At 37.5% G+C, this 14,816-nt stretch overlaps 2 protein-coding genes across 2 annotated transcripts; one reads left to right on the top strand and one right to left on the bottom strand.

Annotated features, from left to right (window-relative positions):
- Positions 1 to 1,338: 1,338 nt before the first annotated feature.
- cnrip1b (cannabinoid receptor interacting protein 1b) lies at positions 1,339 to 3,223 on the bottom strand (the record flags this gene model as incomplete). Its single annotated transcript, XM_079473668.1, has 3 exons — positions 1,339 to 1,503; positions 2,211 to 2,355; positions 3,042 to 3,223. 3 exons carry the CDS (start codon positions 3,221 to 3,223, stop codon positions 1,339 to 1,341), a joined length of 492 nt encoding a protein of 163 aa, XP_079329794.1.
- A 2,517-nt stretch (positions 3,224 to 5,740) lies between these two features.
- Positions 5,741 to 10,733, top strand: plek (pleckstrin). Its single transcript, XM_079472774.1, has 9 exons — positions 5,741 to 5,974; positions 6,997 to 7,152; positions 7,240 to 7,421; positions 7,848 to 7,939; positions 8,937 to 9,121; positions 9,536 to 9,640; positions 9,923 to 10,006; positions 10,093 to 10,165; positions 10,443 to 10,733. Exons 1-9 carry the CDS (start codon positions 5,933 to 5,935, stop codon positions 10,580 to 10,582), a joined length of 1,059 nt encoding a protein of 352 aa, XP_079328900.1. The 5' UTR covers positions 5,741 to 5,932; the 3' UTR covers positions 10,583 to 10,733.
- Positions 10,734 to 14,816: the final 4,083 nt, after the last annotated feature.

Below are 14,816 nucleotides of genomic sequence, written 5' to 3'. Positions count from 1 at the left end.
TTTTATTCTTCATTATTAATATTGTTTAAAACAAGCATGTTATTTTATCTTAATATTTTTATTTGTTAATAAATGTCTGGGTTTTTTAGGTCTTTTAAGCCTTTGCAGTATCCTCATAAACAAAAGTTACGTCTAATTGTCTTACTGTTGTTTAAATAATCAAGTTATAATGAATATCTGAACTTGACCACCTTATATGAAGAATTATAGTTTTCACTATTCAATTGTACATATGACATTGTTAATATTTATGTCTTGTTTGTGGATCTTTGAAGTGTTTAGTCACATTTTTGGTCTCTTCTAATGTTCAAAGCTGAACTGTTTGAGATTTCAGAGAACTTTTAGACAATAACGTTTTGAAATGGTTTCAGCTACATTTTCAGATCAAGACTGGGTCTTGGGGTCCATATTGTGAAAGTCTTCAGCGCCTTCTGCTGGTAACCTTTATTAGTTGCTTTATTATGATGAAGGCACACAGATACAGAACAATCAAGGTTTATATGTACATCTCTTACTATGGCCACCATACCTACTGTATGTGAATACTTGTTTAATACTTGTTGTCTCTTGGTTGTGAAACAAATTAAACAGATGTAACAAATAAGACTTCTATGTTTGTTTGACTTAAATGGATTTCCTCTCATTCTTAATGTTGAAACAGATCTCATTCTTGGAATATTTTATTGTTTTTATTGATCAAATAAATAATATACAATAGTATATACAATTCTGGAAAATACAAAGACAAGTGGAAAAGTTATTGCACATATATCTCAATACATCTTTATAGTTTTTCATTATAAAAGACACTAAAGAACATATTTTCATTTTGGGTCACATTTCCTTGATCCTGTAATTGCATTATCATGCATCTGTAATAAAATGTGTAAAAGTAAACATCGTCTTCACAGGGTTTTAGAGTTAGACAACTGGTAAAGTAAACAAAAGACCATACAAGTTAAAGTGCAACCGTGTTGCATCAGTCATTCTTTTTCCTGCAACACCAAGACAGTTTCAACAAAACTCCCACATTCTATATATACAATTTAAACAGCAATGGATGCACCATTACACAATCAGGAACCGCTGATTCATTTTAAAAACAACGATTTCTGTGATTCAGCATTGGGGTTTCTTTCTCCGAAGTTTTATTAATATATGTATATCCCTGTTTCACACACAAAATTAAGACATGGTGGCTTGTGAAACAAATTTCACACATGTACGTGTCGACACACACGGTTCTGAAGAAGTTTCCTCTTAGGTGAAAGTTGAAACAGTTGTGACAAATGCTGTTAATTTTAGAACCAGTCCACAACCTTTACGTCTAAACCTCTTTTACAGAAACAGTTCTTTATTTATCCACATAAGGGTCCGTGTGTCATTTGGTTTGCACTCGTACTCGATGCTGTTAAAGCTGTTTCCCCACTGGCAGTGGTCTCTTTTGTTGTAATTGTAGAACTTGACCTGCCAGACAGTCTCAAAAAGGCCCACCTGAGAAAACTGTTAGGCGGAGAAATGACACTTTAGCATCACCTCTTGTTTTAACAGTCACTTATGTTCCTTTTCAGGTTTTCATTAAGAAGGGACATTCTACCAGAAATGTACATTATCTGTCCCTAGACTGTTGTAGTGAATATTTCATCCCAAAGGTTCTGTAAAGGACTATGTCATTCATTAGGTTCTCGGATATTTTTTTCTTTATTAAAAACACTTTTAAAAATCACAAATCCTGTCCCTTGTCCTCAGCCAAATTAGACCTACATCTTTCATAGTTTTGTTATGCTAAAAATTTTATTAAGAAAAAAAACTCTATCAATATAGCAAGTGTAAGTTGTTATCATTCATATCAATTGATTAAAACCTGAAATTATACATACTGTTTTACAACTGTCCGCGTGTTTTTGGTCAGTCCTGTCACGTTCACATAAAACTCAACATAAAATGTGTGCAACAACCTTTGGTTTGACTGAGATAAAGCTGACACTGATCATGGGTGAGTTCTGTCATTAAATTGCTTTTTTGTATGTTTTTTTAGGAGGACGAGCTAAAGTGTCAGGCCCTGTCAAGGTACGTTTCTGGTAGAATGTCCAAGAATATTTAGGCCCTAAAATGCTGCCTATGTAGATTCGTAATCTGATCAAAACACATTGAGTTTAGAGATGGGTTGGTGAAATAACTGGTCAGCATTTGAAACAATATTGTCTCACCTGTATATTGACTTGAACCGGCTGTCTCTCTCCACTTTTGGTGTGTGCTACTCCCTCAGTGTCATACATTCCAGTGTATACTACAGACTGAGGATCTTTAGACTGCTGTTCCAAAGGAAAAGTCACCCCACCAACAGTCATAGATCTACGAAATGAGACGTTTACTGTAGTTGTGAAAGAGTAAGAGATATAGCAGATACAACAATAAAAAAAACAACTAAGGCTACTTTAAGCCATTTTTGGTTAAAAAAAGTATCGAGCAGTGTAGACCGAACAACAAGAATTATGTCCTGGACCCCATGAGTTTTGGTAATGAACATTTTTCCCAACTTTATAAAAACATGTGTAACATAATACTTAACAAATTAAAACAAAAACAATTGTAATGCTTTTACTTTATGATTTACCTTAATAATATAGCCCACGAATCACTGAGAGCATTATACACCAGTTGTGCTATTGTACATCTTATGAGAAATGTGTAATAATACCATTTACCTTAATCTTTTTCATAATGTTCCTGTTTTTTATCATTTTTTTTTTCATTTATACTATGTGTTTTTTCTAACGTTTCTACAATTTGTTCTACAAAAGGGTGTTTACTGGTTTGAAACAAAGCAAAACTGGAAAAATCACTATAGGCTATATGAATGAATTCCCATTTCATAGAATGTCAAAAAAATTACCGCTACTTGTTTTTTGTTATATTTCATAATATTGACAGGGAATATTAACAATACCAAACCATTATACATAAAATGCAAGAATAAACACGTCGCATTCTGAATAAAAGATGACGATGATGCTGATGCTGATGTAGGCTACACTTACGTCGCCTGTACGGCTCCCGGTTTAACGACCACATCGATCTTGTATTTGGTTCCGGTCAATAATTTGATGGTTCTGCTCTGCCCGAATCTCGTCCCGTCGGACTTGAAGTAAACGGGTCCATTATTCGGAGTCGTTTTCAATGAGACACCTATTTTAATCAGCTGTGGTATGTTGTCGGCCATATTACAGACGATATAATGCAGAGAGGTAGAGACTGAGGGTCGAAATATCCGACTGAACTACAGCAGAGATGTGCACTCAAACCTCATGAACTGTTTCCGTACATAATCCTCTACACAGAGACAGTAATCCATGCATGAGATCAAGAGAGAGGAGGTGTAACACTGCAGATTAACATAATACAGCGTGTGTGTGTGCGCATCAGGGATTCAGAGAAAGATCAGCTGCTTAAACATCATGTGGCTCAATTGGAAGAACATGTCTGGTACAAAGGCTTTGATGGCAACACACACACTGATGTAAGAAGGTCTAAATTGCTTTGGATAAGGCTATCTGCTGACTTGATAAATGTTAATGTGTGTAGGGAATCGTGTGTTCATGCATTAACCCTCAAGGAGTTTGACAACCCTTCAATTATCGCTAGGTGATCCACCAGTGGCAAAATGGGTTTTGTTGGCTGTCATTTGTTGGCAGAAATAAAGAGGGGCATCATCCACCTAAGGGAATAGTGTGCACAAATACAGACATTAAAGCAATATTACAAAGGCCATCAATTAAAGTGATAGTTTTGAATTATGTCATAATTGACTCACCCTGGTTGTTTGAAATCTTTATAATTTTTTTTGTTCTGCTTAACACATAGGAAGATATTTGGAAGAATGTCAGTAACCGAACAGATCGGGCTCCCCATTTACTGCAAAAGTTGGGAAAATAAATACTATGGGAGTCTCAGTGTTCATCAGAACATTCATACAGGTTTGGAACAATCTGAGGGTGAATAAACAATGACAGAATGTTCATTTTTGGGTGAACTATACCTTTAAGAGTAATCTGTTAATCTGTGGACACTGTGAGAATTAAAATGACAATACCATCTGGCCACTATATGAAGTAAGGTTTGCTTATTTTAACTGACAAATTGATGATTGTATGTTTCCAGAGATGGGTACAACTACATCACAATGTATTTTGTTACAAACTCCAGAAACCTGCTGAAATTTACTTTCAGGGATAGTTCATCCAAAAATAAATATTCTGCGATCTATTACTCATCTTCAAGTTGTTAAAAACTATACATTTCTATAATTCATCAAAATATCAAAGCCTGTAACTGCTTGCAAAAATGTGACCTGCAACAATTTTATAGATATTTTTAGCCTTTATGAAAGAACGTGGAAAAAACAAGACAGCGGGAGAGAGAGAGGGCAGGACAAGACAGTTGGGTTCTCATGAAATAAATAATAGTTAAGTTAACAACGAGGCAAGTCTTCAAATTTCCACATTTAGAGTTGAATCTCCAGCCACATTTTTTAGATCTGTGCCCCTGCACGTTTTGTGAAAGATTTTAAGGATGTTTAACGTCACAGAAAACGTCTATTTTCACATTAAACAACTTGTTAGCACATGCCTCTTTTGCAAGAGCTTTAAAAATCATGAGTGTATTAGTGTGAAGTTATTGCACAAAAACAGCATTGAAAAAAACGTATGGATTCGGAGACATTTACACATTTGGCAAACGCTTTTATCCAAAGCAACATACATTGCATTGTAATATACATTTATTTCTGACTATGTGCAATCTCCTGGATTTAACCCATGACCTTGGTTTTGCTAGCGCCATGTTTTAACCACTATGGAAAGCTAACTCTATCGAATCGGAGACATGGGGGTTTCCATGGGCTGAATACATCATCATCAGTCAGTGCTGTTGAGTCTTGTAGCACATGAAGCCTGACTGAAGCTTATGCATGTGATCAAAATGTCAAAAATCTCCCAAAACTGAAGCATGGAACTGATAAGAATTTGTATACAATATTGTAGTAATGTTTTGCTTATGCAACTGATTAAAAGTTGCTTTAGCCATTTAAATATAAAAATCTGAATATGACAAAAAAACTACAGAAGTACTATATAACTTGGACATGGTGTGACTTGGACAATTTGGAGTGTGCTAATAAGACAAGAGTTGCCATGTGTCATTTAAAAACCACTTGTTGAAACACTTTCATTTGTTAATTCTCTTGCCAGCATTAGTATTTGAAGCAGCAGAAGAGTGTACACACTATCTTACTGCTTTATTTTGATCTTGACATTTTTCGTAAACTGTATGGGCTGGGTCACACATCAGTCACCGCAAATGTGCAGTGTGTGCTTCTATCCTTCATTACACATCTTACCCCTTTTAACCTCACTTCCTGTGAACGTATTGTTTGTTTAACTAAACGAGAGAACTATTTCTTCATGGTTTTACGATGAATAACCTTCACATCAAGTACCAATTTATGCTGGCTACTTGAATTGTTCTTTTGTGTCAAATAAATGATGTTAAATAATGTTCTTCAAAAAAAGGAAACAAACCGAAATGTTATTATTTGAATGAACATCACCAGAATGGGCATATGACATTTTACTATCGTTGATAAACACACACGAAAAAACATTCTTGTGTGCGTGTGAATTATCATCAAACATACAGTAGGCAGTATCATTTACTCTCTGACTCATTTGCTATGTGGTTTAGAATGAAGAGGAAACAAGATGACCATGAAGTTGTCTGCCAGGCAACATGCAACTTCCCTTTCATCAAAAACTGTCTATAGCTGTCAACAGACGTCATACACGTCAGAAATAGAAATTCTGCTGAAATCTTTGGTTCTCACATTCACCACTCCATCACACAGAAGAGAAACAGCTACTTGTAGTGTATAGTTATGGAACCCACAACGATTAGAGAGGGCTACTTGGTGAAAAAGGTAAGACGTGGCATTCTATTCTCCAGCTGTAGTTCTTTTTCTTTGATATCAGGGTTTCTAATATGGAGTATTGATAATTTTTCTGTTTTATCACATTGCGTGCATGTAAACTTGGTGTAATTAGCTAAACTCACTGTAAGTTTTATATACTGGTGACTTTACAACATAAAGATACTTTAGTTGGAATGACCACTAGTTCTTTTATCATGTGCTGACATTTTGTCATCATTTCCATTACCATTACTTGAGTAATATTAGGGAGAAGGGTTAAGACATCCTTCCCCTTTCAAAACCAGAATTTATACTTTTCAGGGATCCAAAATATAAGTAGGCCTATATAAAAGGCTCATTTTATCATATTTACAATTTATCTGTCAAATCAATGGTGTACATTTGCAATAAGGATCTGGCAATGGAAAGTGAAGTAAAATTTTGACCACTACTTTGCGTACAGGCAACAAGACAGAACTGAAACTGACAGAAATTACAGTTGAGCGCAACATGTTGTGTTCAGTGTTGGACAGCGAATAAACATAACAGCCACATCTTGATTTAAAACAGAGTCAAAGACTTTTCAACAGTGTTAAGTTTTTAGTGCTATGACATATAGGAATAGCCTACATGTTTACATTGTCTCTTTTGTGGCTGAGTCAACATAAAAAAATATTTAAAATAAAACAATTTGTTGCCTTTGAATAGGGATTAAAAAGGTGTCTCTGAGATCGAGTACTGTTAAATCAGTACATTATATAAAGCGTGAGTGGGTGTAGTATGCACATCTGCCATGTTTTCATTGTCATGTGTCCCGGATATCCGATAAACTTTGATTATTTTCCAACCGTGAAAATAACTTACTCATGTGTTGTTAATCAAACACAGTTTAACCACAAGGAATACATTTATTGGTACCTCGCTTACACCTGAAAAAGGATGCCATTGACATTTTATCAAATCTATTTACAATTATAAATCTTGTTTGATTGGTGACTTGGGGATGCTAAAGCAGTACTCTTCCTCTGCAGGGTACTGTGCTGAACACATGGAAAGTGTTGTGGGTGGTGTTAGCGGATGATGCCATAGAATTTTACAAGAAGAAGACAGACAGCAGTCCAAAGGGAATGATCCCTCTGAAGGGAGCAGCTCTCACCACCCCCTGTCAGGATTTCCCAAAAAGAACGGTGAAAAAATTGTGTCTGCTGAGGATATTCCTGAATTGATCATGATTTCTTGATTTTCTTATCATGCCCTTCATGTGTTTCCGACAGTTAGTGTTCAAAGTCGGTACAACTAAGAAACAGGAACATTTCTTTCAAGCAACCCACCTAGAGGAGAGAGAGCTCTGGATCAAAGATATCAAGAGAGCAATCACTTGTTTAGAGAGCGGAAAAAGGTTTGCCAGAAGGTCAACACGAAGATCTATTAGATTGCCGGAAAGTGTTAATCTGAGGTATTACCCTATAGGCCCTTCATGATTTTATTTACAAAACTGGAGAATATATCAAATAAGTGTGATTTTTTGGGGGGAAATCTAGTTATTTTGACATCAGGTCACTGTCATCATTATTAATGTTATATCTCTTGATAAACTTTGTAACACTTCACATTAAAGTTAACATTGGTAAACACATTAGTTTACCTGAACTTAACTGAAGATTTTTACAGCTTTTATTAATCTTTATTTAATACAAATACAGTTAATATGTACCTGTGCATTAACTATTGGATGCAACATTTGACTGTAATGTATTAGGAAATGTTAAAACGAACATGAACTAATATTAAAACGTAGTTTCTGTTCTTTAATGTTGTTTACTGATGTTTACAAATGTAATCGTATGTAAAGTGTTGCCCTTTTTATTCTGTTTTTCTGCAGTGCAATTTATGTCTTAATGAAAGATCAAGACACCGGGGTTAAAGAGCTGAAAGTAGAAAAGGATAAAAGGCTGTTCAATCACTGTTTCACAGGTACAGAGGAAATCCTGTGAAAACCCACGGTTTGATTTCTTACCCATCTTACAGCCTCACTGGCAAAATGAAAAACAAGTTTCATTGTTTGCCAATGATAGGCAGAACCTTTCAACTCAAAACTGAGAACTACAATTTTAAAGAAGTCGTATGACACGACCAAAATGAATCGTTAGCTTTAGATGTAATCAATGTGTATACACGATTTAACGTCCTTGTAACGTTGTATACTTGCCCCGCCTCTCTGAAACGCACAGATTTGACTCTGAAAAGCAAGGTGTGCTATATTTGGCCAGTTAACCAGTGTGTTATGATTGGTCAAATACTGCAACCGTGTGAAGGAAATGTAACGCCGCTTACCATATTTGGAAAATCATGTTCCTTTTCAATTGTACTGACAGGTACGCCCACCTTACTTGCGTTTACATTTGGGCGGTCTTGTTCAAATCATAGCATTTGATTTGTGATCTAACATCGTGCTTTCAATTAATCTAAATGACATCAAAAATATGACATATTTGATTGAATTAACCTGGCTTCATTGGGTTACACCAACAAATGTAATTTGAAGGATTTGATGCACTCTGTTTTATGGTATACAGCACTTTTTCAGACAGTTGTCTGTGCTCTATAGTACAGTAAATACAGGGAAATTACACTATTTGTGTCATGTGCATGCCATTAGAGACTTAAACTCTTTTTTTTAAAAAGCAATTGTTTCATAACTCTTCCACTGAACTGCTCCACAACCACACCCAGCCAAAACGCTATTGCTCAAAGGTTTTCTTTAGAGAAATTAGACACAGACTGAGGCAATTGTTGACATACAGTGAAAACCCATGGAAACTAATTTGAGAGAATTTAAGAAACAAAGAACTTTTCTTGAAAATTCTTCATTTTGCTATTTGTTTATTCTCATTGCTGTTTAGGCAGAAACAATTTTGCAGGTTAATACTATTTCACCCCTCACGGCTTGCCTGTGGTGATCTATTAACAGGAAACACAGTCATTGATTGGTTGGTTTCTGAAGGAAAGGCCAGGAACAGAGCCGAGGGCTTGATGCTGGCCACTGGACTGCTCAATGAGGGTTTTCTGCAGCCGGCTGGAGAGTTCTCCAAAGATGCAGCTGAAAAAGGAGCAGAATGTGCTTTCCTGGACCAAACCGATGCTCTTTATTATTTTGTAAGTACAACCCAAAATAAAAAATTTCAAACTTGATGGTTGGAAAATAGTTGCGTGTATTCTGTAACAATATAGTGAAGTTACATGCTAATTGCTGTATTCGTAACTTCATTCATTTTCATGATGCACAGCATTGCTGCTATATGTTGCATTCAAAATTAGTTACTTTTAAGGTTTCACTTCAGTTCTTGAAATTGTTTCCAAAGAATGCACCTGTCTATGTAGACAGAAAGCAGCCTGCTGGGTTTTGGAACAGAGCCATAGCATGTGTTTAGCACACTACTGGTTTTTCTTATGAGGAAATGTGTTGGAATCTAAGAAGTAATCTATGAAGCATGTGATAGAACAGAATTAGTGGGTCTTTTAAAAAAAACAGCGCTAATGTGGCGAGTCATCATGTTTGTTGATCTGCAGGCAGATAGTGGGTTCTTCTGTGAAGGTTACTCCAGCGATGAAGATGTGATTATGAAGGAGGAGTTCAGAGGTGCTATAGTCAGACAGGGCTGTTTGCTGAAACAGGTGAGAATCTGTGCTGCACCGACATGCAGTATGATGTGAAAATGTGCATGTGATATATACCTGCCAATATCTGCTCATATATCTGGGTATTGAAACATTGACAACTTAAAAACAACTATTCTGCTTATTTTTAAAACAAAATAAAGAATAACATTAAATTCATAAAATTATCACACACCAACACACTTACTGTAAATGCTGCGTTACAAAACATGAAAATGTATTTTTATTGTACTTCAGGGGTGAGCTGGACAAGCTTTCGTAATCTTTTTCTCCTTTTAGGGCCACCGGCGAAAAAATTGGAAAGTCAGGAAGTTTATCCTTAGAGATGATCCTGCTTACATCCACTACTATGATCCCACCAAGGTGAGCATGTTTTTGTCATCTTTAAAGATAGAGTTTCCTGTACTGTCTGGAGAAGTATTGAAACCTGTCTGTCTCTATGTGCTTAGGGTGAAGAAGATCCCCTAGGGTCCATTCATCTGCGTGGGTCAGTCATTACTGCTGTGGAACATGTGCCTGATGGTATGACATACAGACATATAAAATATACCTTGAATAAGTCTCTATGGATGAAAGCATCTCACAAACAAGGTCTTTTCCAATTACACTAATTTTGTCAAACTCAAAAAAATGTGTGGTTTGGAAGGACCATGAAAGTAATTTATTATTATTCATATTAGTGTGATGTGTAATGTGACCTCACCCTGTTTTTTTGTGATGTCATAAAATAAACTTAATGTTACGGCACCAGGATAGTAAAACATTATGCTTTAAAGTTTATTTCTCTTTTTTTTGACAGCGAAGAGACATGAGGTTGATGGGAATCTCTTTGAAATCATCACTTCTGATGAGATACACTACTACCTGCAAGCAGCTACAGCGGAGGAGCGCAAGGATTGGATCAAGGCTATCCAAATTGTTGCAAAGTCTGGAAAATAACTGCATTAGATTCACATGCACTTTGTGTTATGAGGAACAAAAACCAAACCAACTTATTTTAATATTCACAGTATTTTTTTAAATGTGCAGGGTTAACGTTTAAAGGTTTGATGTTGATGTTGTATTTAAAAAATTAAAAAATAAAACTCGATTTGTCTTCCAAGTCTGCACAAAACAGAAGGCCTTCTGACAATCATGTGACAAATTCTCTCACATTTAAAAAAGAAAAACGGACACCCACACATGGAGGCAGGATGTGGGCAGATGTTTTCTCACAGTTTCCAGAGACTGATATTGTAATGGCATTGATCTGTCCATCCAGAACTGTCAACACAGTGGAAATCTCCAATGTCCAGGAATATCCTGTTTTTATTTAAAGTAAAGTGACACTTCCTGTTTTGCATCTTGGGTTGGTCTTTTTTTAAAATGTTGCAACAGTCAGTCTAGATTAAAATAAACTGTCGTGGGGCATTATGCTCACAAGTTACTCAAGCCAAAGATCAAATCTTTTGGGTTCTTTTGGCTGTCTAGCACAGCCCGAATGCATTGGGAATTGGGGTAAATAAATTGCCCTTTAATGTGTTTTTGTGTTTGTCTGCGAGTTTCCTGCGATGGAATGACCATCTGTCCGGTTCTTTACTGCCTGAGGCCCAAGATGCGGGCATATGCTCCAGCCTTACCATCTGATAACAGCACTAAAGAATGATATGTTGTGTACAGTGTGCTGTCCTACATTAATTTATGTATATTGAAGCTTCTTTGATGTCAATAATTATTTTCTTCATTTCTTTTCGTATCGTGAAAGATGTTATTAAATGCTCAAGTTCAGACACACAAATGCACATTAGCATCAAATGTTTTTCTAAGATATATTGAAACTTAAGAGGTTGTAAGGAACCGAAAAGCACTCATACCGTGAATCTGTTTTCAATATACTTATTCTCAGCCTGACTTTAACTGTCACATTGACACCTACATTAACACTTTTTTTGCATGAGAAACTGTTACTTCCGTTTTTAAATGACTAAAATGAATAATAGACTGATCCTCTAAAAACTGCAATTCATTTTTTTTCTATACCATGGACCCAACATGGCATTGTTTAAACATCTCTTTTCAAACTTCTCATTTCAGACATTCACACCAATGAATGCTGCAAGGCCCCACAAACTGCTTCACCCATTACAGCAGATATGAGCCACCACAAAAGAAAAAAGGTGTTACCAATAACTAGAACAATTTTTGCAATAAACTACATCTGCACATGAATGCAGCAAAAATATTACTTCCATTGTTTTAACCTTTACAAAAAGTAGATTAAATAATATTGGAGACTTCTATTACAGTATTCTTCAAAAATATTTTATTTTATTATGGAATGTAGCTGTAGTACATCTGAGGCCCAATGGAGTGCGACAACAGGCTACCAGAGTTGACTAAATCATTGCATTAATACCAGACCTTTGGTCAGCTCCTCCAGCAAAGTTTTAGCTCTGATACAAGTCTGCATTTTAACAAGTCGCAATGAAATGCTGCACAAAAACCATGGACCGCGGAACGCATCTGAACAAGGGGGGGCCATAATTTCAAGTCACGCGGAGGGGGTGGGGCGCAAATGCATTGAAACAGACAATATTACTGATATATTAAATAACATTGCGGAGCACTTTATTTTATTCCGACACCACACAGTCACATCTACAGTACACACATGATGAACACGCACACATGTTTCCTCAGATTAACCCCTCTGATCCCACTTACATTCACACACAACAGGCCAAGCCTATTTACACATAAACGCACAGATGAAACTATAGCAAACACATAAAGTACATCCAGTCCACAACCACAACTCATCTTGCTGCCTTGAATCTAAATCAACATCATAGTCATTATCATCACAAGTCAAGACATTATTATCAGATTGATGTGCAGAGCCGCACAGACACACACTCACACCCACAAAACAAGTAAAGTTTTCCGCTCGTGTCACAAAATGTCAGCCAGTTAAAATCTTTGAACCACTGATATTGAACTGATCTTGCTTGTTGTGAAGACCCAGTCCCCTGTACCTTTTTGGTCTTCATAAGAACAGCAGGGTTTTGTGAGATCCCCCGCAGCACTCACTTGTACAGTGGCTGTCGGTAGCTTGGCTTGAAGCCGGAGGAGAGCAGCTAGCGGGCTCGTCTGAGTCTGTGGTGGAGATGGGCGCTCCGGGTCTGTTGTTGAGGCGACAGTGGAAGCTGGAGTAGTTTGCTCATTTTGTTTTGCCAGTTTATTTGTTAAAAATCTGACATTGACTTCTGTCCCTTCATTGTCGCAGCCTGGTAATGCCGCCAGGGGTTAAACAGGTGCCCGCTGTTAGCTCGCGACGATGCTCTCACATGACAGACCTAGTAACTACGTCGACGTAACGTCGTAGTTGATAAACAATGCACACTAATTTCAAATCAAAATGCAGTAGTCAGTGTGAGTTTTTTTTATCGCAGCAGTTCGTGAGAGTGAGTGAAGCTGTGTGGTGGCTAGTATTGTTTGGCTCGTAAAAACACGGATACAACTTAGGCTTTTATTCATATAAGATAGTTTGTCAGAGTACAAAAGTTGCCCGGGCCGTGGCCCCCCTGCCCCCCCCAGTTCCGCGGTCTATGGAAAAACAATGAATTGTGTTCGACTGTTTTTGTTCTAGTGAAGAATTATAGAGTTCATGCTTATGACACAAGAGGGCAGTACATGTCAATTTTTTTTCATAAAAATAGGAACTACTGCTTTAAATAGGGGACATATTTACTGTAAGATCAGGTTCAGATATGGGGAGTAAAATGTGTTAAATTACTACTTTGGCATAGTAAATAAATAAATATGACAATGACACTTTTAGTAGCCAAACTGTGGCAAATCCACAGGCAAACAGGTAAGAATAACAAGGCTGCTTAAGGAAGTGGGGATCAAAGGACATGCTCAACGGACTGTAGTCAAAGAACTTGACAATGTTGCTGAGAGAAGCAGCCACTGACTGTGGTTGAACCGGAAGGACATAATATTGGCTGCCAAATGACCACGTGATAAAATGGTGTTGTGTGTTGGAATGTTACGCCAAACGGAACCAGCGGCACTGAGGATGCATTTTCAGTGCCAGTGGGGCTAGAACAGCCTTAGCCAACGGGGTGGAGTGTATTATTGTGAAGAGGTTATGGTAATGTATTGTAATGTAATGCCATACAGGACCGGGGGCACTGAGCATGCATTATCGGTGTGGGCAGTCGTGGCCTAAGGGTTCGACAATCGGACTCGTGACCAGAAGGTTGCTGGTTCGACTAAGGTGCCCTTGAGCAAGGCACCTTACCCCCACTTGTTCCCCTGGCACTGCAGTGATAGCCCACTTCTCTGGGTGTATGTGTGTTCACTTGCAGTGAGTGAGTTCACTACTCACTGGACGGGTTAAATGCAGAGGTCACCATAGCTAACAATAGGTCACTCCACTCTCAGAGGACAGGTCTAGTGGAGGATTATCAAGAACCGGACCTGTGGTGCGGGAAGAAGAAGCCAAGTACGCATTTAGTTTCGATTTTCTTTAAGCGGGCATGACTGACACCAGGTGTAGAAAAGAGGCATGACTGACACCAGGTACGGACACCCTTTATACCCGATGTATAACCCTTTATTATATATAAATGTATTTGTAGAATACATACACAAACCTAATGTTTACTTTGGATATAAGGCTTGTGTCGTGGAATAGAAATCTCCCTATAACTCCCCCTGGTGGAGAACTGGCAGTATCTGCCCAGTAGATTTAGTGGTGTCAGGTAACCGGCTGGTGACGAATTACCATGATTGCGCTCTAAATAAAAAGGCAGTATTCAAATGGCTGGGTAAGTGTTACTTTTTGCATCCTGGTCGCCTGTTCCTAGTGGAGTCGTGTTGTTCGGGGCATTTAGTCTGGGTATTGGTCAATCAGGTATGTGAGTGAGTGAGTGAGTGAGTGAGTGAGTGAGTGAGTGAGTGAGTGAGTGAGTGAGTGAGTGAGTGAGTGAGTGAGTGAGTGAGTGAGTGAGTGAGTGAGTGAGTGATATGTGGTTTGTTTTCATATATTAGTGTATAATTTAAAGTTTGTTCCAGGCAGTCATTATACCGTGCTAGTGCAGCTAGAACCTGTACAGATGTGTTAGACTGGTTGAGCACGCAGTCGGAGGGACCTGCATAACAGGCTTGCGTCCAGCTGAGCAGTGTA

Source organism: Barbatula barbatula (assembly GCF_947034865.1).
Source record: "Barbatula barbatula genome assembly, chromosome: 14".
Classification (NCBI taxonomy): domain Eukaryota; kingdom Metazoa; phylum Chordata; class Actinopteri; order Cypriniformes; family Nemacheilidae; genus Barbatula; species Barbatula barbatula.
Note: the sequence above shows the minus strand (reverse complement) of the source record. Positions and strands in the feature narration are given on the sequence as shown.